The sequence below is a fragment of the Mandrillus leucophaeus genome, unplaced genomic scaffold, assembly GCF_000951045.1.
Source record: "Mandrillus leucophaeus isolate KB7577 unplaced genomic scaffold, Mleu.le_1.0 Scaffold113, whole genome shotgun sequence".
NCBI classification, from domain to species: domain Eukaryota; kingdom Metazoa; phylum Chordata; class Mammalia; order Primates; family Cercopithecidae; genus Mandrillus; species Mandrillus leucophaeus.
In genome coordinates this window covers 4,580,042-4,605,698 of record NW_012099543.1, presented here as the reverse complement: position 1 = coordinate 4,605,698, position 25,657 = coordinate 4,580,042, and the positions used below count along the sequence as shown (strand labels likewise).

At 36.8% G+C, this 25,657-nt stretch overlaps 1 protein-coding gene across 1 annotated transcript in view; it reads left to right on the top strand.

Moving 5' to 3' along the window:
- Window positions 1-22,259, top strand: part of CD47 (CD47 molecule) — a 47,230-nt gene extending 24,971 nt beyond the window's left edge. The window contains exons 4-11 of the mRNA XM_011995394.1: window positions 7,465-7,572; window positions 8,754-8,846; window positions 9,879-9,971; window positions 10,743-10,835; window positions 16,202-16,233; window positions 17,563-17,587; window positions 18,510-18,542; window positions 20,535-22,259. Coding sequence (XP_011850784.1) covers window positions 7,465-7,572; window positions 8,754-8,846; window positions 9,879-9,971; window positions 10,743-10,835; window positions 16,202-16,233; window positions 17,563-17,587; window positions 18,510-18,542; window positions 20,535-20,539 — 482 coding nt within the window. The 3' untranslated portion in view covers window positions 20,540-22,259. The remainder of the gene's footprint in view (window positions 1-7,464; window positions 7,573-8,753; window positions 8,847-9,878; window positions 9,972-10,742; window positions 10,836-16,201; window positions 16,234-17,562; window positions 17,588-18,509; window positions 18,543-20,534) is intronic.
- Window positions 22,260-25,657: the final 3,398 nt, after the last annotated feature.

Genomic DNA, 25,657 nt, shown 5'->3' with positions numbered 1-25,657 from the left:
TGTGGGTGTGACGTGCATATTGCCCTGGCTTTGTAGCACCCACATTTAAGTCATTGCAGCCAGGGAGACATGTATGTATGTGCATCCTGTGCTTTGTCACATCTTCAAGATAGTCATGGATCCAAATCTGACTTTTCTGTTAGTGCCTCCTGTTGATGGCCTGAGCATTCCACCAAATAGAAACAGAAAGCACCTCTATTTTCCACCTGCTTCGATGTATGTTTTTTAGAATCCAGTATGGTAAAGCCCCTAAAGCATTCATAATAACTCAGACCCATGACTTTTATTTTATAGATTTCTAGTTCTCTTTCACTTTTTCTGATTACCATTTGTGGTCTGTACTTGGCTATAGGGGATTTCTCTCAGTGGTTTTTCCAGCTCTGCGTGTGAGACTTTGTGATCCAAGACAAAACCTGGACCTTTACCAGGCTAAACTTTCAGTAAAGACAGCAGGTTATGCCCTCATTTGCTCACTGAGGAGAAAGAGTTTCTTTATACCAGAGCTGTATCTTGAATGGTATCTCAGGATGCCATTGGTCCTCCTGAGGAAGAAGCCCGAGAAGACTCTTAAACTCCCAGAGCCCAGCCAGGACTTGGTGAGCCCTGGACCATGTGTCAAAGATAAAGGCCTCTCACAGGGAAATGTTCCTGAATACCTTCATCTTTAGCTTAGCTTTAACTTAGGAAGTTTTAAGCAGAATCTCTATGCTTAGCAAACGACTCTGAGATTGCTAGAATCAGACACCAAGCCTTAACTGATAGTATTGCATTTAACACGCTTTGTTTGTGTTCTGAAAACTACACCAACTCAGTTTGCCACTCTACTGACAATTAAGTTCCTGGCTGATTTTCAGGATTCTTCTTTCTCACTCTTTGATATCATTTTAAGTTCTGTCCACCTACAGCTCCAGTTCCTGCAGGATTAAGGTCCAGCTGTATGTAAAGAACTGGCTAACATTTTGAAATTCTTTGAGATAGGTCTGTCTGTTCTTTCTTTGCCTTTATAACTGTGTCTTATACAGGCAATACTTGCTTCAAGACCATAAACATGACCTTGTAAGCTGAAATTCTGCAAAACAATCTTCACGATGAATGGGAAAAACTATTATTGTATTGTTCCATGACCTTAAAAATGTTTTTTGTTAAAACCTTAAAAACTCTGTTATTATCAATAACAATGACATTGAGAAATGAAAAATAGTAAAGCTAGTATTTAGTATGTGGTAAATTAAATCATTAGAAACATTGAGAATGAAAGTGTGTTATCAAGAGTAGTTTGAACAACACTTGTGTATTCTTCTTGTATAACTTTGGATACAGAGCAAGCGTCTTCTCTGTGGCTTGGTGAATTGTCATACCCCTTTCTAAGTTTGGATCAGTTTCTACCGTTTTATCCTTTGCACTCTCAATGTCATGAAAGAATTCCTTTAATGTTTTTGAATGTTTAAAGTTTATTTTATTGCCAGTCACTTCCTCTGGGACAGCTTTATTCTTTTTGTTACATCCTCCTCACTTTCCTCATTTATATCAGTAAGTCCACCTTCGCTGAGTTCTTCTGGCTTCATCTCTAGAGTTTCTTGCATTGCAGTAATGTCAGCATTCCCACAATCAGCTATTTCTTCTCTTATTCCGTTTATGGTCTATTCAAATTTCACTCCCAGCATTTGTCAGTTTTTATTTCTTTACTCTTTCATGTTTCTTGCCTAGTTTCCTCTTTTGATTTCTCCATTATAAAATGTCACATGGGTTTATCACTGGGAAACAAGGAGGTAACAAAACTCCATACTTTGCTGTCTGTGCATGACCTAAATGTCAGATGTACAGTGACTAGTCACCAACAGTCTTCAAAAGAAGTGACATGATTAACCACTGATCATGATGGGGCATCTGCTGTTTACATAGTTATTTTTGAACTGAAGAAATAGCAGTGAAGTTGTACTTCATGCAGTTACTCAGTTAATATATTGTGGTAATTGAAATTTGGACTATTTGTGAGGAATTTATTTGATTAAACCATGGTAACTGGAATTCCTATCAGAATAGTGCAAAGTGAGGACTGCTGTAATTGATTCCAAATTTAAAATTGTGTATTCTAGGCATCTTTAATTTTTTTTCAACTTTCCCCTCCCTACTCAAAATTGTTCCACAGAGATTTTGGTTATGGCTCGGATGTCTTTGAGTAGATGTTCCTGTAGAAATCATTGTTAGAAAATTCAAGGAAAAAAGTTCTCATTATACTACCTTGAGATCCCATTAAGTCCTTGAGTTTTGACTTGAGGACAGCTTAATAATGAAAGTAATTCGGCCATGAAAGCATATTTAAAATAAGTAATGGAACAGGAAATCTCTTCATAGATTAGAAAAATTATTCTGAAAAAGTGAAGACATATCCTAACTTGGACTAGGAAATTTCCATCCAAGAAAGTAAAATATACAATAAATATTATCACAAAGAATCATTCTGTGACCTGGTTGATGGCCCCTGATAATAAGACTTTGTTATTATGTTTACTGTGAATTCTTTTTATTTTATTTTTTTGAGATAGAGTCTCTCTCTGTCGCCCAGGCTGGAGTGCAGTGGCGTGGTCTTGGCTCACTGCAACCTCCGCCTCCCGGGTTCAAGCATTTCTTCTGTCTTAGCCTCCCAAGTAGCTACAGGCTACTGGTGTGCACCACCATGCCTGGCTAATTTTTGTATTTTTAGTAGAGACTGGGTTTCACCATATTGACCAGGCTGGTCTCGAACTCCCGACCTCACGATCCGTCTGCCTTGGCCTCCCAAAGTGTTGGGATTACAGTCGTGAGCCACGTGCCTGTCCCCTTACTGTAAATTCTATTCAATAATCTTGAACTCCCAGTGCTTTCCCTTGGTCCTGTCCATATAATGAGCACGTTCTGTTATTAATGTGATTATGTGCTGATTTTATTGTAGGAGGAATTGAACAAATCTATAGCTCAGCATTTTACTCTTTTGTAGAAATCCCTTGACCTTTTCCAAATCCGGACATCACAACTTTCTCCATACACTCTAAAATTGTGAAATCCACAAGGCAGGGAAAGTTGATAGTGAAAAAAAGGAAGTTTGGTCTGTTGGACATCCTCTTCTTTCATCTTTTATGTTCAAAGTACTTGATGCACAAAGCCTGGGCTCTTTTATCTCTATCCTATAGACTGATGTCTAGTCAGTATTCATTGTGACAAAATTGTTTCATTAGAGCAAGTTGGATAGTGTATGGAGTTTATTATAAAATTATTTAACTTGCCTTCTGTCAAGTAACCAGTTTATAATTGGTATTAATGTTCATTTTTTTTCCAGTACCAGTTTCAGAAGCTTTCATTTGTGTGTGCTTGTGTGTGTTAAATAGGTGTATTAGATATTTGAAAAATAGTAATTTAAATTTAAATAATTTAAAAAATGAAATTGTAATTTTATGTGTAAAGGTGTCAGATGCGCTTTATTCTGCACTGAAAACAATATTCATTTACAGCTCAACAGATACGAAAAAGATTCTAAAATTACTTTCCTAGAGTTATCAGAAAACAGCACTATAATAATGAAATCAAACCCATCTTTCTTTATGATTTATTCTTAGTCTGATACGCATCAGCCTGGTAAGCCTTCCTGTCTCTCTCCTTACTTACCAATCACTCCAAATGTCATATCTTTGGGCAGGCATTAAATTCTTGGGTTTTGGGTTTCCTTGGATGGACTGCAGTCTGTGTGAGCCTATATGGGTGTGTCAGCTCCAGTCTTTGGGGTGTCATGGAAACTTAACATGATAGACTTGATTTTATCCCCAAGTTGACTTGGTAATTTCATTAGATTTCATCAGTCACAACCTGCATTTTATCTTATATGTGCTGTCTATCAGTCACAAAATCAGAACACCTTCTTGTCCATCCATAACATTAGCTGTTTTCTCAGGCGGCTAGAGGGACATGTCATTGCTTCATCTGCATGAATTTGAAAGATTACATGCATAAAGGAATTTTCTTAGACTAGAGTAGGCCTTCACCATCTGTTTAACTGGGAAAGAAGTTTTGGGAGTAACATACTCATCACTCACCCTCTCCTGCCCTCAAACACACACACTCACCCATTAGAATGTAAGAGCCTTGAGGCAGGCCTTGTGTTTGCTTTTTATGTTCACCGCCAGCATTTAAAATAGTGATTGTCATACAGATTGATAGTGCTCAATCAATTATTGTCTAATTAAGTAATCTACTTGTTCCTTGATGTAGACTAGCAGAAGGGGCTGGTACATTGTAGGTACACAGTAAATATTTGTAGAACAAATAAATGAACCAACCCAACAGATTTCTGAGAAGTAGCCTGCTTTTGGTTACTGATTATTTTATAGGACATATAAAAGAAAATTTTAGAATACCTAATTTGTTCACAAAAATGTTATATTGCCTTCCCTGATACTTGGTTTTCCTGTGTCAGGCTAAGCACTAAGGTTATAAATTTTTTGTTAAGCGTGTAACTACTATTATTTCTCATGTACTTTATTTTGTGTATTGATTTCAGTAGTTGTAGCTGAAGGGAATCCTTAAGAGCACGCAGATTTTAAAAATTACATAGATTGCCTTGCCAAGCAGTCTGAAAATCATACTAGGAAATTTGATAAGAGCCTGCTGTTAAGAACACATTAAGTTATTTTTGTCTTAATACTAAGTGGAGAATTACTTGAATTTTTTTTTGTTGCATTTAATGTTTTGATACATACAGTAAATAAGGATAAATCCACTTATTGAAGGATAAGAAAAGATCAATAAGATCCTTGAGGTTATTGGGTTCTATGGTATCTATTGTATCAAATTCCTTGCCCTTTCGCTACACTGAGAAATTTGATGACTGGGCTAGCAACAAGATACCTACCCCACATTTGCCATGGTACCTGCTGAAATGTGGCTATGCTAGCAAAGAAAATGAGCCAAAAGAAACTCTTTCTGAAGATTCACTGGAGATACTCTTTCATTGCCTGTGGTTATTAGGTAGACCCCACAGAGACCAGTGGAGTGTCCGTCCTGGGACCAGAGTGTTTTGGATTTCAGATTTTTTCACACTTGGGATCCTCAACGTGTGTATTTGTTGGAAATGGCCGCTTAATTTAAGGAAAAGGTTAAGGTGGCCTGGAAAATAAGTGGTAGTTGAACTAATCAACAGGAACCAAAGCTACTTCCAATATATAATGTGCTTATATTCAAAGGGAGACAAACCATTTTAGGATAGAACCCTGTCTATGGTAGTATTTTGTGGTGTTTTATTTTTGTTGCTATTGTTCACACTGTTTTCTCCTATAACAGCTCTTCTAAGCCTTAAGAGGATAAATTTTATATGAGATTCAAACTCTTATTTTTATTAAGAAGGATGTAAGTTACTGGGAGCAGTGACTCATGCCTGTAATCCCAGCACTTTGGGAGGCTGAGGCGGGCAGATCATGAGGTCAGGAGCTGGAGATCAGCCTGGCCAACATGGTGAAACCCCGTCTCTACTAAAAAAAAAAAAAAAAATTCAAAAATTAGCCGGGCGTGGTGACACATGCCTGTAGTCCTAGCTACTCGGGAGGCAGAGGCAGGAGAGTCACTTGAACCGGGGGAGGGCAGAGGTTGCAGTGAGCCGAGATTGTGCCACTGCATTCCAGCCTCAGTAACAGAGCAAGAGACTCTGTCTCAAAAAAAAAAAAAGAAAATAGAAGAAGAACGTAAGTCAACCTTTTTCTATGAAATTATACTGTACTCTAAGGCAAATTCTTCTTGCTTGATCTTAGTAGCTCTTTTATGCATTGACTTAAACCTGGAAGAGTTTCTTATGAATGTTTGATTGATCGTGAGGTGCGTTTGAAACAGCTTCTATTTTATAACCCTTTGCAGAACCTTCAAGCTCTATTTAGATCACAATATATATGGGATTAAAATGGAAAATGTGACATATATCTAGAGAAAGTTCCTTTTTCTGTGTGTGTGCCTTTTGTGACTTACACACTCAGTTTCATTCTAGCCAGCATTTTAGCCTAGAAAATAGGGAAGCTGTAAAAACTCTGTGCCTTATAAGAAGGCAAGGCTATGACTATTAGGCACATAAATCCCAGGGCTGGGCGGAAGTAACGAATCAAATAAAAACTTGGGGAACTTGCTATAGGATGTTTTCTGATTAATATGGATTCTCTTCTCTTATTAATGTGGATTTCAGTTACTCTGAGTATCCACATTAATAAATTGGTTATTTATTGCTTATTTATTGCTTAGGACTTATCTCCCTGTAAAGAGACTGAAATTGAGGTTATAAAGTATGGGTAGATAGAAATTCCAAAAATATTTAGGTACCTGTCATATACCTTAAACATAGATTTTTATCATGATCATTTAGGGGCTTATTTATTGCTTTTACTTTATTTAATGTTTGTCACTGCAGAAGAAAAAAAACCTAAATGCTAAATATAACATTTAAAATATTTTTCCCTTCATGACAGTCACCCATTGATTACTGGCATGGAGAATATCTCTATGTGGATAACACACAGAAGCATTTCAGTCACACACTGTTTCTTTCTGCTACTCAGTTTGCTTTTAGGTTACCTTAAACGACTTCCTTAGTGAAAAAATCAACTTCAGTGTTAACCAAAATTTAAAAGATTCACATATAGTAAAAGAACTAATATTTGCAGATTGATCTATGCCATTTGTCTTTCAGAGGAGGTACGAGATACATGACAGTAGAGCTAGCAGCAGAAACAATAACATATATGATGAATCCTGTTGAGTCTTTGCAGTTTGTTTTTATTAAAATATTTCAGTTGAACAATTTAAGCTTTTTTTCTTCATCAGGATTTCACAAGGGTGTAATTTGCCCAGTTTTATTCTGTCATTTTTTTCAAAACAAAATAACCAGATTTCCAGATGGTTTACTAATTTTATATAAGGTGGAACAAAATTCTCTTTTTCTCAATATTGTTAAGTAACCTGTTGTTTCCCATTAGTATTACGTACCTCAGTGCTGTGTTTTCAGTCTGGAGTGGTTTTGCTCGTCAGGGGACATTGACAATGTCTGAAAACAGTTTGATTGACATAACTGGCATCTAGTTACTAGCATCTAGTATGTACAGGCCAAGGATGCTCTTAAACATTCTGTATTATGCAGAGCAGTGTCCCCCCTCCCCCAGAAAACTTATCTAGCTCAAGATATTAGTAATACATCAACTGAGAAAGACTGATGTATAGAACCTCATTTGTTAGTGTAGGAAAATAAAGTGTCACCTATAAATTCACCATCCATATTTATATGCCGTGACAGTATCCATTTGCTTGTGAAAGAGATGTGAGGTGACTTGATGATATGAAGGAGTTGTTCCTCAGAAGTTATTACGTTATAGTACTTTTGTCACTTTGTCTCTGTATAAGTTATTAAAATGGCTTCACTTGTGATTGAGTTCATGTAATTCTTTGTTTTTCTTTTTTAAGCACTTAAATATAGATCCGGTGGTATGGATGAGAAAACGATTGCTTTACTTGTTGCTGGACTGATGATCACTGTCATTGTCATTGTTGGAGCCATTCTTTTCGTCCCAGGTAAGATGTGCAGTTCCTAGGCAGGAACACAGGCGGTAGATGAGTGCATGCCAAGGTGAAGAGGGCTGCATTAGTTTCCTAGGGCTGTTGGAACAAATGACTGCAAACTGGGTGGCTTAAACAATAGCAATTCCCTCTCCAAGCTGGAGGCCATAAGTCTGAAATCAGGATGTCATCAGGGCCATACTCCCTCTCAAGGCTCTAGGGAAGAATCCATTTCTTGCCTCTTCTAGCTTCTGGAATTTGCTGAAGAATGACAGTGTTTATCATTCCTTAGTTGCGACAGCATAACTCCACCCTCTGCCTCTCTGGTCACATTGCCTTCTCCTTCCTCTATGTCTTTGCCTGTGTGTTTTTGTTAAATCTCCCTCAGCCTCTCTCTTATGAGCACATTTGTCATTGGAATTAGAGCCCACTCATATAATCCAGGGTAAGCTCCTCCTTCCAGATCCTTAACTTCATCATATCTTTTGCCATATAATGCAGTATTCACTCTTTTGCTTTATTAGGTAATATTCACAGGTTTTGGGGATTAGGAGGTAGAAATAACTTTAGGGCCATCATTCAACTCACTACAGAGGCAAACTCCATTGGCCAAGACATGAAAGTGGAATGAAGGTGGAAATTGGCAGTTGCATTTGGAGAATGGGAATGTGAGTGGGAAATGAGGATATGTAGCACAAGAAAAGCAAAGGAAAGCTGGGACTCAACCTGATAACTATAGCACACCATCGTTTCTGGAGAAGAATGCAGTACAGATGTAATGCTTAGGAACATGGGCTTGGCAGCTCTCTTGGTATCTGAAGTTAGTGAAGACAACGGGAGGAAGGAGGTAGATTCAGAAGACAACTTGAAAGAACAGTTGAGTTGACTTTGGGACATACTGAACACAGCAAATGAAGGGAACAGTGAATGATGAATACCAGTTTCTCATCTGGAATTCTGTAAGCTAGTTAAGAAGGAGGCAGAGCCAATTCATGGTTTCAGCATGTTGAAACTTCAGTGTTGAGATTTAGATGTTTTAAGTTTGGTCTTAATGAAAAAATAGTCACTAATTTTGTATGACGTTTTCAGGGAAACGTATATTTTTTAAATTTTCACAGTTGTTAAGCATAGAATTTAGATTAGTACATTTAAAAAGTATGCAGGAAAATATTTTAAATGTTTTTATTTATTGACAGGTGAATATTCATTAAAGAATGCTACTGGCCTTGGTTTAATTGTGACTTCTACAGGGATATTAATATTACTTCACTACTATGTGTTTAGTACAGGTGAGTATTTGTTGTTACAGTATAACTTTGCCTACCTTTTTCATTTACAAAACAGTAGTTTTGGTGAAAATACTCATAGTTTTTTTACAACTCAATAAGAGTTGGTTTATTAAAAGATTTTTCATGCTATTCTTAGTGACATTTTCCCATTCATATTAACTTTAAGTTTATTCTAGGTTAGCTATTTTGTAAAAAGTGATTTTCGTATGTATTTGATGCCAATCAGCATAATTTTAAATTATGCCATATCATTTCTTAATGATTATTTTCATATTCTAATTTCAGTTTTTTGAAGTTATAAGTGGATGCTAAACAGTCTTTCTCTTCTTTTGCTAAGCTTCTGCTTCTGTATTAAGAAGACTGGTTCTATAAAATGGAATTATGAATCACAAATAGTAGAAACATACTTGTTTTAATTATTAGCAACTGTAGTTTTAAAAGATGGTATGGATATCCAAACTATAATCAGTATCATTTACACTGCATTTTGAAAGTAGATCACTACCATATTTAGTTATTACGATTAAAGAGTCACATTTAACACTTGGTCTTAGAGCCTATCTCTGGCTTGTTGTACATTGGAAAGGTATTAGTTTGTTATAAAATGACAGATCTAGAGATAGAGAGCATGATGTTTACAGTCACGGATTTGCATAATGGTTCTCTCAGCAAGAGCAATTCTGTGTGCATGTGGAGAAGCCATTCATAATAGCCGTTCATATTGTAAAATGCACGAGTGCGGTAAAAGCAGCATTGTTCTAAGATTTAGGGTAAAAACTTCCAGTCCAGCTTAGCTGACTGTGAAAATTAAAGGCTGCTGAATGTGTGAATTTGGAGCTGACTACTTGTGTGGAATGGTTAGATCACTGAGCTAACATCTACCATTGGACAATGAACTCTTTGGTCCTAAGACCAAAGACAATGAACAGTCTTTGGTCTTAGGAGATCCCTGATTATACTAAACGCAAGTGGAGGTGATTGCTTTTTAAATACTCTTGACACGCTTCTGTTACATCCTTTTCCTTCCTCCAGCGATTGGATTAACCTCCTTCGTCATTGCCATATTGGTTATTCAGGTGATAGCCTATATCCTCGCTGTGGTTGGACTGAGTCTCTGTATTGCGGGTAAGAGTCACCTTTCTGTAGACCTAATTTGGGTTACTCTTGGACAGAGCTCTTCTTCCTTTTTCTTCTTTTTCTTTCTCTCGTTTTAAAAATATATAGACTTGATTTTTTTTTTATTGCAGTTTTTGGTTCATGGCAAAATTGAGTGGAAAGTACATTCAAATACATATTTTTGTGTGGACATAAGTTTTCAGTTCTGTTTGAGCAAATACCAAGGAGTGCAATTACTGGACTGTATGTTAAGAGTATGTTGTAATAAACTGCCAAACTCTCTGTATCAAAATGGCTGTACCATTTTGTATTATCACCACCAATAAATAAGAGTTTTTGTTTATTCATATACTTGACAGCATTTAGCATTCTGAGCTTTTCTTTTTGAACTTCCAATTTACCCCAGTGGTAATAGTGCTTTCCTCCTTGCTACAAAGATATTAGCTGTATATATGACTTGGTGGCTGATTGTTCTAGCACCCAAACTGATATGCCTGTATTTATGGAAGAACTTTTAAAATAACTAGGCTCAAATTGGTTGGAGCCTTAGACTTGAAACACTGGTTCCCATTTCTTGATATGATAAGGTATGTGTTATGCAAAGGAGGGCTTTGTTCTTACAATAATTTTGAGTCATTTTACTGGTTAAGTTAATAAACATATATGGATACTTTTTGTTTTTTGATCATTAGAATAACTCTTAAAACTTGGGATCATTACTGTTTTTTAGTAAGTTGTTTCATATGCTTTTCTAATACAGAATTGTATTTTTTTTTACAGCTTGTATACCAATGCATGGCCCTCTTCTGATTTCAGGTTTGAGTATCTTAGCTCTAGCACAATTACTTGGACTAGTTTATATGAAATTTGTGGGTAAGTCAATCTTATTTTCATTAACCTATGCCAGTAATTTCAGATATAACACTTAGAAAATGCTTTTTAGTTTGTTCTTCCAGTTTAGGACCAAAAATCAGAAAATACAATTGGAATGATTTGAGGGTAATTAAAGAGGGTGGAAGACATATAGGATTAATGAAAAGTTTGGTTTTCAAACTAGTTTAAAGAAAATGGCTTTACCTATTAGAATGTGTATCTGTTTATACTAAGTAAAAGGGGAGCGATCTTTGAGGATCCGTGTGAAGTACTAGAATAGGAGTTGTAATTGTTGCAGTGTTTCTGTGTAGAGCTCTCCTGCAGAGACCTGTCTGTTTATCACTTGCTCTTTTTCTTGCAGACATAGACACCCCTAGACAGGAATGAGGATTCACAATCTATCAGTTTTGTTCATTTAAAGAACAGTGACTTCTAATGCATGACTTTAAAACAGTTCTAGTTAAAACCAAATTATGAAAACATTGAGTTTCAAAATTTAGACTTACTCCTTTTAAAATCAATTATTAATAAGTATGGAATTTACTTCATTGTTTCTAACTTTTATATTTAATCTGCCAATTTTCAAGTAATGTTTCTGCATAAATTCTTATTTTTATTGAGATATGTGCACACAGAGAGATATTTTAAATTGTGCCTGAAACTAATGTTATCTTACCTAAGCTCAAGATGTTCCCGATAATGTCATTTATATTAGTGTCCCTTGTTTAAAAAATTATATTTTTTATGAAATAAAACATACTCTTAATAATCCAAAGTTATAAATTAATGGAGTAAAAAAATAGTGTTTCTGCTTTGCTGTAGGTAAACTTTGCTGTATGTGTTTCTAAAAACTAACACAAAACTTGAATTGTTACAGTCAAATAATTTCCCATATGACTCACATAATAGTTTCGAAAAAATTTTACCTTTATTTCTGAACTTTTGGTTCTTGGTAATTGAATTCAATTCTGTCATATATTCTGTGTCTTTCTTTAATTAATGCTTATTAGATAATTAAAATACTTAACCAAAATCTACCTATCTTTAGCATATGAGTTCATAAGTCTTAGTTGTTGCTCAATGAAATTTTCTAATTTTATACCACATAATGCCATAAAATACAATGGAGACAGCTAAAGCAGAATGGAATCCATGTGGTAGCTACAGTGAACATCTTGAATGTTGGTGCATATTCTATTTTTGCTACATCTTCCAATCACCATGTGTCTGGTTCTGGAAGATGACACTCCTGGTTTTGTTGCTCCCCACGAATGCCTGAGAATAGTGTGTGATTTGCAGTATCCATACAACTCTGGTGAATTAGTATTAGATACCTTTGGCTGATGGGCAGCACGCTCTTATTTTTTCCTCACTATCTGGGTTGTTCTCCCTTTTACTCCCATGCCACCCCATACCTTCCATATCTAGCATAGAATGATCTTCAGTACAGTTGCTAGCAGGTCTAGTGACAATGCCTCAAGTGGAACTAAGCATTGTCTATCTGCCACCTCCTTAACCTCACTCTCCTGCCTTTTCCATCACTTACATTCCTCCAAGCCTGTGAAGCCACACTACTGTACCTGTCACTGTTCTGACATTAAAATTAAAATGACTGAAATCCTGACAAGTACCCCAAATTATTTTTTCTTTGTCATAGGTTAGCATATAAGTATGCTATATGCTAAAATTTATGCTATATGTTTAAAATTTAGTGCAATTTTATTGATAATGTCCTAATTTTATTGATAGTATCCTAAGTTAACTTTTTAAATCAACTTGTCTGATGCCAGAGTTCAGAGGGACACCTACGGTCAGTTGAAAGGCAAGAAGAGACAAGGTACAGGAAAGTTGCTCTTTAGATAATGTGGTAGACTAGGAGGAACAATATGGTTTGCTTATATAATCTGACTGTGTAAATCTGAATCTATGTTACATTAAGGTTGCAAATTTGAGCGTTTGTATTAGGAAGTTAAAATTTTAAGTGTCTCCAAAACAATTTTTACTCATTGCACGTGTTCTATTTTAGAAAACTCTAATGATTGTGCTTTGATTTAAATGCAATAAAATCCTCATATAGTTAAAAATCCAAGCTTTCTCTTCAAGAAGAAGTTAATGTCACTGTGAGATTTTTAACTTTTATAATTTTTATTATTTCCAACTTTAAATTTGTAGCCTTAATTGTTATTTTAAAGAGTAGGCCTTTCACTTTCTACAACTTTCTGTGAAAGTGACTTTCACTTTCTATTTTTTAATTTTTTAAACTGTTGTTTTTTTTTTCTTTTATTGGAAGCATTTTAATTTTATAAGATGAGACAAAGGACTGGGCACAATAACTTAATGTGAAAGCATAGAAAAGATTACAAGCAACTAACCAAACTCACTAAAGTTGGGCTTGTTGTTTGTAGAGAATGTTTATATGATTATAAGGGTCAATACTTTCTCATTTTTAAAGGTATTACCAGTTAGTTCAATATAAGGGCATATAGTGTTTTGATACAAATCAATCTAGTAGCAGTAAGAACCATATTTACCACAACATCCCAGATATTTTAGAATGATGCAGATGCAGAATGTATATGTAGAATTTCTATGTATGTATAGGTATAAATTCAGATATTTTCTTGTTCAATTTGAGAGGTAAATTTGGTATCAGTAGAAAAAATGTTTTTGAAAAATTTAAACCCTGGAAATATATTTATGGCATGGAATCAGATGTTTCAGGGAGAGAAGAACAAATCAAAAAGCACTGCAAGTAAGCTCGTATGGAATGCTTAAGGCATGTGGTTAAAAAAAATATATGTATATGGCTGTCAATGTCTTAGGCTTATGATAGCAGCAGCTTAATCATAATAATTCTTTTGTCACATGGGTTATATCCATATTAGAGAGAATTAACTCGGGTGAAATTAACTTCTACACTATTTGGTTTTATAATATTTAGAGGGATCACAACTGACTGATGTCCCTTTGAAGTACCGTTCTTCATAAATCTCTTTTTTCAGAATGGGACAGCCAAATGTGACATCCCTTGAATGTGAGATTTAGAACTAGAAACTATTCTTTACACATTATTAGGGAAGAAAATGAGTTACTTGGCAGTTAGCAATATTCTATTTTGTTTTGTTTTGTTTTTAGAGACAGGGTCTCATTATGTTGACCAGGCTGGCCTTAAGCTCCTGGGCTCAATCTATGCTCCCACCTCAGCCTCCCAAGTAGCTGGGACTACAGGCATGTGCCACCACACCTGGCAATGTTTATTCTGATAAATAAATTTATGAGCTCAAAAATGTAACTCTAAAACTGTATCTCTGACCTTATATATTCTCATCAGAAATTTAGGTAGCTGTTTAGTTCTCTTTTTCTTTGTAGAACATAGATATAAGGCATGGTTTCATTGAAGTTCAGTTGTATATACATGTAGCTATCTTGATGTTCCCAAATAAAGCTCTATATTTCTGCTTGGTTTATTGGGGAAGCTGCTAAATGTAGTGCATCCCAACCCATTTTACCCCGTTCTACTTTAAAAAGAGGTTGGCTTCTTGTTTGGATGCAAGGACCAGATCACTCCCCCAGGTTCCTCCACAGTAAGGGAGGTCTATTTAAAGCCACCCATGGCACTAACAGAGACTGGACTCCTATGAGTTCAGATACATAACTGGGCCTCACAGGGGTGGGACAGTATGTAGTCTAGGAATTGGGAGGATCCATTCCATCTCAAAGAGCTGAAGCATCGTGTTGCCCTCTCAGCCACGAGAGTAAGGTGATGCTCCTGTCGGTTATAGTTCCCGAGTTCCTCTGTCTTTGATTCTTTGCCTGTTAGCCAGCTAGCTCACCCTCTCCTTTATGCCCCCGTTTTTTATCCTATTCATGCCTTCTCACAGACAGCTTTTCTTACCTACAGAAAAGCTTTGAGCTCGTCCTTGCCTCCTTTCTGTTTCTTTTTCACTTTCCCTTCCCATCACCAACTTTCTGGTCTTTTTTCTGTTTCTCCTTAGAGTCCAGTGGTGGGGAGAAACTTGTCAGTCCAGTCCTTTGCCATTTTTCCTGTTGGAGAAAGACTCATCAGCTTTTGGCTGGCTCACAGATTGGCTTTCCTTGGGTCAGGACCTGCTCTTTTCCCTGCCAGCTTCAGAAGCTTAACAGAGGGCAAGTGTGCAGTGGTGGTAAATAAATAGTAAGGAACACAGAGCAGTCCTGGAGGTGTGCCTCGATCTGCTGATGAGAAAATCCAATGCTGTCATCCAGCCCAGGTCTCAGTGGAATGGACCTCTCTGTTCAGTAGGATCCCCCTCCTGCTGTGTGGTTCATGGCATGTTTCTGTTCGACGCTTTTCCATCTGTAGGATTCTAATTCTGTATTTATTTGGTTTTTTGGGTTCTTTTATTTTTTGAGACAGAGTCTCGCTCTGTCACCCAGGCTGGAGTGCAGTGGCGTGACCCCAGCTCTCTGCAGCCTCTGCCTGCCAGGCCGAGGGAGATCCTCCCACCTCAGCCTCCCACGCAACTGGGGCTATAGGCATGCACCACCACGCCAGCTAATTTTTGTATTTTTGGTAGAGACAGGGTTTCATCATGTTGCCCAGGCTGGTCTTGAACACCTGAGCTCAAGCAGTCTATTTGCCTTGGCCTCCCAAAGTGCTGGGATTACAGGCATCAGCCACCACAGCCTGCCTTCTCGTTTGTTTTTTTATAAGGAAGCTATCTCTTCTTCCCTACCCAACTAGGGTATTCTTTTCCCTTTCGTCACTTTGCTCATGTCCTATATTCCTTCAACTTCATTAATGAATCCATTTAGAAGCAGTGAAGAAGGCGAGTCAGAAAGCTAAAAAGAAATACACACAGGAATACTCAGAGCGATCTGAGTATTGTCTTTAGTTTGTTAGCTCTTTGGAGCTTTGAAACTGGAAAGACCCAGGGAGTGGTGTGAAGAAAGAGACTGAGCAGTAAGAAACAGGAACAGTGAGCTAAGGGAGATGGAGTAGTGGGGACAAATTCTGGCACATTCTGTCCACACTCTGGGTAGACAGAGGAGGGAGGATGGAGCACCCACAGTGGGGGTATGTTGGTGACAGCGTTTTCCCACCAACCAGTGTAACAAGTGGCTGATTTGGGGGAAAGATGGCCTTAACAAATGAGAGAATGTGTTTATTATTTGACGTAGGTGGGTTATTTGCTTCGTTTTTCAAATCAGTATATATAATCAAGAATATTCAGCATGTATGAATAGACAGAACTGGAACTCTTTCATTAACATCTCTGGCACCTTTAGTTTTAGCCCTGAACATTTTATCTTAAAATTAAACATTACCAAATGCCTTAGTTTATTTCATTTATTAAATTTATATTCTTATTTGTTATTTATATCAGCTTCCAATCAGAAGACTATACAACCTCCTAGGGTAAGTTAAAGTTTATTAAATGAATTGTGAATGATCATTTGAGGGATTAGACTGAGGAAATTGGTAATTGAGATATTTTGCTATCTGTTTAGTGTCACATCAAATTAAGAGAAGTTTGAAGTCATTGCATGACCTTTGCATGAATGGGCCCAGTTCTATTTTAAAACCTGTGTTTGGTCATGTTAGTATCAATGGGATGGAATACATGATTTCTTAAGATTGTACTGACTTCTCACACCCAGAACTGCAAAGTAGGAATAATGGCTATATTATCTCTGCAATCAGAAGGAAGCTGATTCCAATATATCGCCTCACCTCTTGGATTCATTGGATATGCATCCACAGAATGACAATTTCAGGCTTAAAAATGAGGAGAAATTCATACTAAATTGACATCATTAAAAATGATAGTTATAAAAATAAATGTAAATATTGCTGAAAACATCTATTCAGAGTTATGATTCGATCCCCTCCCATACAAATGTTTTACACATTTTTTCCCTTAAAACTGTGCTTAAGGTTTCATTGTACCTTAGATACCTTATTAAGCCATCTGAGAAAATTCCAAGAAAGGAGTAATTTTAGGAGGGCATAAATAAGAGAAAAGCATGTTTATAAACATAGACTTATCACGGTGACAGGCCTAACGGCTATTTTGTGGAGATAAGCTCTGGAAAGGATTATATTGTACTTAGCTTCCTTTTACGGAGTGATGATAGATTTATCTGGAATGCCAAAGAGAGTCTTCTGTCTGTGGCCGGAGGTAGAGGTCACATATGCTTCTAAGTCTGACAAGCCTCAGTGTGCTTAAAGGGCAGGTGGGGCGGGTATGTGTGTCGACCACAGGAGTATATTCTAGAAAGATTGGTGCCATAGCTACGTTGGTCACAAGAGGCCAGCAACTTAACCGGACCTGTAAATCCTAACACATTTTCTTTCCTGGTTACTGAGCGCAATTTGCGATACTTAAAGATGATTCTGTTTTGCTTCCACCTCTTCACTGTATTATTTATTCTGTTGTTGCTATTTATGCTTGCACTTTAATATTTTTAGAAGTTAGAATTTCTTGAGCTGAGAGTGGTGAAGTGGGAAATTCTGTTGAGAAAAATAATATTAAGAGAATAATGCAATTATTACTAAACTATTAACCAGACTTGGCAAGCTTTGCTTTAACATTTATAGCCTTATTTCATGTGTTTTTTTTTTTTTTTTTTAGACTGTAGGATTTACTGCTTACTACATAGTTTAAATATTAGCATATATAAGTTTTACTATAAAAGGACATGACAAATTATATTTTTATGTAAATATATTTTAAATATTTTTCAGAAAGCTGTAGAGGAACCCCTTAATGGTATGTGGTTATTTCACTCTTAATCCCTTACCAGATCATAATTTGAACTGGCCCGCAAAACTGTAGAATGCCCCGTCTATGCCTTAGGAAGAATATAGAGTTTTTTCCTCTTTTCCTCTTGCCTTGGCATCTCTACTCTTGATTATTCATCAAGAATTATTGGCTGGGCACGGCGGCTCACACCTGTAATCCCAGCACCTTGGGAGGCCAAGGCAAGCAGATCATGAGGTCAAGAGATTGAGACCATCCTGGCCAACATGTTGAAACCCTGTCTGTACTGAAAATACAAAAATTAGCTGGGTGTGGTGGTGCGTGCCTGTATTCCCAGCTACTCGGGAGGCCGAGGCAGGAGAATTGCTTGAACCCAGAATGTGGAGGTTGCAGTGAGTCGAGATCGTGCCACTGCACTCCAGCCTGGCGACAGAGCAAGACTCCATCTCAAAAAAAAAAAAAAAAGAATTATGAATATTTTATAATATTCTCACCTGTGGGAAAAATGCACATTCTGTGTCTAAGTAGTTGCTTACCTTAGCCAAGTGCTATATGGGCAAGGAGATCGTTGCCTTTTGGTACTGGCTGAGATGAAGTGTGACACCCCCTAGTAGAGAAGGATCCCAATTACTTCCAATTTCTGATTTACACGTTTTAGAAAGATACACGCTGTTGCCACAGAGTGAGACCAAAACATCTCATTTCCTTTCTTTGTAAACCTAGATCTGATTTCCCAGCTAAGTCTGTTTCCTTTGTGAATGCTGTGGGTATGATCCACAAAAAGGCTACATAATAAAATGATAGCTTTACAATTAATCTGGCTGTAGAGTTGTAGACTAGTTAACATATCATGGCATATTTGTTGATTTAGAAATGATTTCCAATTGTGGAACCTTACTAACTGCCTGCTTGGCTTGTTACTAATCCCTAGCATTCAAAGAATCAAAAGGAATGATGAATGATGGTAAGTATAAACTGCACTTAATAATTATAGATCAGTTAAAACACGGACATTGAAAAACAAAAAAGCTTCTTGAAAATGTGGCTCTTTTTTAGTAAAAGGGACACTGTCAAATAATAAAGGTTCACATTTCTTGATGTATATAACTTAAATCTACTTCGCTAAAAATTGCAAAACTACTACTATAAAAGCTGTAGGGTGTCACGAATCAGACTCCAGTCATATGGCTCTCAGCAAAGAGAAATTACCACTTTTTGTAAAACGTTTTTCAGATTCAGTGTCTGGTGACTGTAAACTGCCTTTTATAAGGCACATAAATAATCTGCCACAGATCTTTATCATTTTGACAAAGTTTCTTTTTTGCTTGTGTTGGTGATTTTGTTGCATTTAACCCATGGGGACTTAACATCTCTGCTTTTCCAGTCAGGAGCTTGGTTCTAACCTTTTGGGAGATGATTAAAGAGCGAGAGAGAGAGAAAGAGAGATATTTTGTCCTGAGCTTTTGCTGCTGATGCTGCTGCTTTTTTTTTTTTTTTTTTTTTTTTTAAGGACTCTGGGCTAGTAACTTCTAATCTTTATAGAATATTTCAAAGATATATATTTGTTCTTAAAGATACATAGGTTTGAGATATTGAGTGCTACAAGCATTCATTTTGGTTTTACCTTAACATATTATGATTCCTCAGTTTTGTTGGCATTTAGTTACTATGTTTATGTTTTTATCTTATCAAAAACATCTTCTTACCTTTGATATTTATAATCACTCCTCGGTCATGTAAATAGTTTGCTTTATATTTTACTGTTTTAAAGTCTGTGACCTTACCTGCCCACTTCTGTAGCAAAGTGCAGCATTTAACTCAGGAAGCTATATTCCCCCAAGTACCATTAATATTTGCATAAGATTAAAAACACTTCATGCATTGGTGAACAAAGTTTAAAACCATGTATATTCAAAATGGAGTCACAGAATGATCCTACTTTTGTACGTTTGTGTCACAGCCTTTAAAAGCATGTTTTGTTATGTAAGCCATTACCCTCCTAAAAAAGACTTCAAGGAATAAATTCACAGGAATAAACTAAAAGATATTAAAAAAAAACAAAAAAACAACTGGTACCAGGAATTGTGGCATGGTTTGTTCCAGTAACTGTGGCGTGGCATGGTTTGTTCCAGTAACTGTGGCATGGTTTGTTAATGTTTACAGTCTGATGTCCTTTTTTTTTTTTTTTTTTCTATGTCCTTTCTTTTTCCTTGGTGGTGTCATTGTTCTGTAGTTGTATGAAGAAACTAAACTTTTCTCCATTTTCAGGAAAGCAATCTAAGAATCTTGAGTGCCTCTTCCTTTGTTAATTTCTCTTAAGATGTGACTTTTTTAAACTACTGCATCAGGAAATATTGTAAATCAGTTTTGCCTTGAATATTTGTGATGAAATCTACAATGATCTTCAAGATTCCCTTAATTTTGCTAATATTCACCTGATCAGCATTTGTTTTTAAAATGTCTGTCTGGCGGGTGCTTCCCACTGACAGCTGCTCAGTGCTCACAGTGTGTCTGCCTTGTCAATGAATGAGGTTCAAGGTGCTTCCCAGGGATCAGAGTCAGTACCGTTTTTCTCTTTCATCTGCAGCTGATCAGATGTTTATTTTACTTACATTAAATGAATGGTGGAGATCCAAAGTGAATATTATAGAATATTATTCTAGGATCAATGTCTTTTGCTTTGAAAAATCAACATCTCTTGGCTTTTCCTCAGCCAACCGAGCAAACAGAGATAATCAGACTGTGTTTACTTTTCACTTTGATTTGGCATTGGCCTTTTTCTTACTGAAATTAAAAAGGCTAATGATCCGCCTGGTTTCTGCCTCTGACCTTTGCAGATGTATTTTCTTAATTTTTAGATACTATATATCTGAAACTATTTTTTAATGCATCAACTTTTTAATGGATAGAAAATAGACACGAATAGTGATTATATGTTCATTTTTCAATTTTCCAGAATAACTGAAGTGAAGTGATGGACTCCGATTTGGAGAGTAGTAAGATGTGAAAGGAATACACTTGTGTTTAAGCACCATGGCCTTGATGATTCACTGTTGGGGAGAAGAAACAAGAAAAGTAACTGGTTGTCACCTATGAGACCCTTACGTGATTGTTTGTTAAGTTTTTATTCAAAGCAGCTGTAATTTAGTTAATAAAATAATTATGATCTTTGTTGTTTGCCCAATTGAGATCCAGTTTTTTGTTGTTATTTTTCATCAATTAGGGGCAAAAGTAAAATGGACAATTTCCAAGAATGATGCCTTTCAGATCCTAGGGCCTCTGGTCTCTAGGTAACCAGTTTAAATTGGTTCAGGGTGATAACTACTTAGCACTGCCCTGGTGATTACCCAGAGATAGCTATGAAAACCAGTGGCTTCCATCAAACCTTTGCCAACTCAGGTTCACAGCAGCTTTGGGCAGTTATGGCAGTATGGCACTAGCCGAGATGTGTCCGCCACTTCTGGGTCAAGGGAATAATAAATTAAGTACAGGCAGGAATTTGGTTGGGAGCATCTTGTATGCCATCTCTATGTGATGTGATATTGATGGAGATAGTGGTCCTCATTCTTGGGGGTTGCCATTCCCACATTTCCCCTTCAACAAACAGTGTAACAGGTCCTTCCCAGATTTAGGGTACTTTTATTGATGGATATGTTTTCCTTTTATTGACATAACCCCTTGAAACTCTGTCTTGTCCTCCTGTTACTTGCTTCTGCTGTACAAGATGTAGCACCTTTTCTCCTCTTTGAACATGGTCTAGTGACACGGTAGCACCAGTTGCAGGAAGGAGCCAGACGTGTTCTCAGAGCACTTTGTTCACACTTTTCAGCAAAAATAGCTATGGTTGTAACATATGTATTCCCTTCCTCTGATTTGAAGGCAAAAATCTACAGTGTTTCTTCACTTCTTTTCTGATCTGGGGCATGAAAAAGCAAGATTGAAATTTGAACTATGAGTCTCCTGCATGGCAACAAAATGTGTGTCACCATCAGGCCAATGGGCCAGCCCTTGAATGGGGGTTTATTACTGTTGTATCTATGTTGCATGATAAACATTCATCACCTTCCTCCTGTAGTCCTGCCTCGTACTCCCCTTCCCCTATGATTGAAAAGTAAACAAAACCCACATTTCCTATCCTGGTTAGAAGAAAATTAACGTTCTGACAGTTGTGATCGCCTGGAGTACTTTTAGACTTTTAGCACTCGTTTTTTTACCTGTTTGTGGGTGTGTGTTTGTATGTGCATATGTATGAGAAGGGCACATGCATCTTCTGTATGGACAAAGGTGGGGTACCTACAGGAGAGCAAAGGTTAATTTTGTGCTTTTAGTAAAAACATTTAAATACAAAGTTCTTTATTGGGTGGAATTATATTTGATGCAAATATTTGATCACTTAAAACTTTTAAAACTTCTAGGTAATTCGCCACGCTTTTTGACTGCTCACCAATACCCTGTAAAAATACGTAATTCTTCCTGTTTGTGTAATGAGATATTCATATTTGTAGTTGCATTAATAATAGTTATTTCTTAGTCCATCAGATGTTCCCGTGTGCCTCTTTTATGCCAAATTAATGGTCATATTTCATGTTGGGACCAAGTAGTTTGCCGATGGCAAACCTAAATTTATGACCTGCTGAAGCCTCTTGGAAAACTGAACATACTAGCAAGACAGCTCTTCTTGGAAAAAAAAAATGTATACACAAATATATACGTATATCTATATATACGTATATCTATACACACATGTATATTATTCCCTGATTGTGTAGCTGTCCAAAATAATAACATATATAGAGGGAGCTGTATTCCTTTATACAAATCCGATGGCTCCTGCAGCACTCTTTCCTTCTGAAAATATTTACACTTTGCTAACATAGTTTGTTACTTTAAAAATCAGTTTTGATGAAACGAGGGAAAAGCAGATGGACTTGAAAAACATCCAAACTCCTATTAGGAAACGTATGAAAATCTTTATAGTAAAATCTTTTATAAACTAAAGTTGTACCTTTTATTATGTAGTAAACTCTCATTTATTTGGGGTTCACTCTTGGATCTCATCCATCCATTGTGTTCTCTTTAATGCTGCCTGCCTTTTGAGGCATTCACTGCCCTAGACAATGCCACCAGAGGTAGTGGGGGAAATGCCAGATGAAACCAACTCTTGCTCTAACTAGTTGTCAGCTTCTCTGGATAAGGGACCACAGCAGCAGGAGTCCTCCTGCTTGGGCATCATTGGGCCAGTTCCTTCTCTTTAAATCAGATTTGTAATGGCTCCCAAATTCCATCGCATCACATTTAAATTGCAGACAATGTTTTGCACGTTATGTATCTGTTTTGTCCCATAATATGCTTTTTACTCCCTGATCCCAGTTTCTGCTGTCGACTCTTCCATTCAGCTTTATTTATTGTCTGTTCTCACAGTGACACCATTTGTCCTTTTCTGCAACAACCTTTCCAGCTGCTTTTGCCAAATTCTATTTGTCTTCTCCTTCAAAACATTCTCCTCCAGCCCTGCAGCCCCTTCCCCCAGCTCTCCTTTGCAGTCTGTCTCCATCTGTGTAGCTGCTCTTTTATCTCTTAACTTACCATTCCTACAGTGCTTTATGCATCTTTGCTTAGTTCTATTAGTTTTTTGGTCTTGCTCCTCTTCCTTGATTTTAAAATTCCTTCTATAGCTAGAGCTTTTCTTTCTTCCATTCTCTCCTCCTGCAGTGTTTTGCAGACATCAGAAGCTAGGTACATAAGTTAAATGATTGGGAGTTGGCTGTATTTAGATTTATCACTTTTTAATAGGATGAGCTTGAGAGTTTTCTTGTCTTTTTTTTTTTTTTTTTTTAACGAATTTCACATGCTCTAAAAACCTTCAGAGGTGATTATTTTTCTCCTGGAAACTCCAGGTCCATTCTGTTTAAATCCCTAAGAATGTCAGAATTAAAATAACGGTCTTTCCCGTAATTGGAAATATTTCTTTTTTCCGGATGCTGTAGTCAATTTAGTAAGTGACCACCAAATTGTTATTTGCACTAACAAAGCTCAAAACACGATAAGTTTACTCCTCCATCTCAATAATAAAAATTAAGCTGTAATCAACCTTCTAGGTTTCTCTTGTCTTAAAATGGTATTCAAAAAGGGGGATCTGTGGTGTGTGTGTGGAAACACATACTCCTTAATTTACCTGTTGTTGGAAGCTGGAGAAATGATTGTCGGGCAACCGTTTATCTTTTATTGTATTTCATTTGGTTGAGGGATTTTTTTATAAACAGTTTTACTTGTGTCATATTTTAAAATTACTAACTGCCATCACCTGCTGGGGGTCCTTTGTTAAGTCATTTTCAGTGACTAATAGGGATAATCCAGGTAACTTTGAAGAGATGAGCAGTGAGTGACCAGGAAGTTTTTCTGCCTTTAACTTTGACAGTTCTTAATTATGATCATTGAAAACCAGCTTTCTCATAAATTTCTCTTTTTGAAAAAAAGAAAGCATTTGTACTAAGCTCCTCTGTAAGACAACATCTTAAATCTTAAAAGTGTTGTTACCATGGCTGGTGAGAGAAGAAAACATTTTGTGTTTATTAAATGGAGCATTATTTACAAAAAGCCATTGTTGACAATTAGATCCCACATCGTATAAATATCTATTAACCATTCTAAATAAAGAGAACTCCAGTGTTGCTATGTGCAAGATCCTCTCTAGAGGGCTTTTTCGCATAGCAATTAAAGGTGTGCTATTTGTCAGTAGCCATTTTTTTGCAGTGATTTGAAGACCAAAGTTGTTTAACAGCTGTGTTACCGTTAAAGGTTTTTTTTTTTTATATGTATTAAATCAATTTATCACTGTTTGAAGCTTTGAATATCTGCAATCTTTGCCAAGGTACTTTTTTATTTAAAAAAAACATAACTTTGTAAATATTACCCTGTAATATTATATATACTTAATAAAACATTTTAAGCTATTTTGTTGGGCTATTTCTATTGCTGCTACAGCAGACCACAAGCACATTTCTGAAAAGTTTAATTTATTAATGTATTTTTAAGTTGCTTATATTCTAGGTAACAATGTAAAGAATGATTTAAAATATTAATTATGGATTTTTTGAGTATAATATCCAATAAGCTTTTAATTAGAGCAGAGTTTTAATTAAAAGTTTTAAACCAGTCCAATGTGTTTCATAATTATTTTTTAATTTTCTCCATGGCGCAGTGAAAACATCACATGAGAAAGCAGGAGACCTGGGTGCTAGTCCTGGCTACACTACCAGCTAGCAGAGGACCTGGGAAAGCTACTTCCCTGGATCTCAGTGTCTGTCTCTACCTGTAGAATGAGATAAGTCTCTTCAAGACTGAAATGTATGGTTCTCCATTTTAATTATCAGTTAGGACTGTTTTGATTACAAGTGAAAGAAAACTTAAATCTAAGAAAAATGGGATCTGCTGGCTAACGTAACCTGAAAATTCAGACATGCAACTGGATCCTGGGCCTCCGAAAAGTGTGATAAGGACACGATGTCTTGCCAGCTCTCAGCTTTACTGTCCTTCATGTGGCTTTACTCTCCCAGGTTTCCTGTGATGGCAAATGGCCAGCGGCAGTCCCAAACCCATTTTCTCCCAGGTTCAGGGAGAGTAGAGGGGTGAAAAAGAGCACATGTCTCTCTCTCTTAATAGTCCTGTCCACCCTGGGTTGCACCTCACCTCAGTGCTCTGACTGAGTCATGTGCCATGCCTCCTTCAGTCACTGAGGCCAAGCGTCTCTGGTGCTCTGATCGGGCCTGGCTGACTCCTGAGTCTAGACTGGAGTGGAGGTTCTGGCCTCCATTGGAGCACATGTACCTGGCTGGAGGTGCCAGGCGGAGGGAAGTTCACCTGAAGCAAACTCGGGGGGTCTTTCCAGATGATGAGATTTGATTTGAGGCACAGTATTCCTAGTCAACGCTTCATTCCTTCAGGTCTGTACTCTATGATTCTGCATTATATGTGTGATTGTAGACCATTTGAACAGAAAGTAATATTTGCAGCAAAATACCGTCTCATTCCTTACCTCATAGGCAATTTAAATTTTATGCACTTATGAGAACTTTTCAC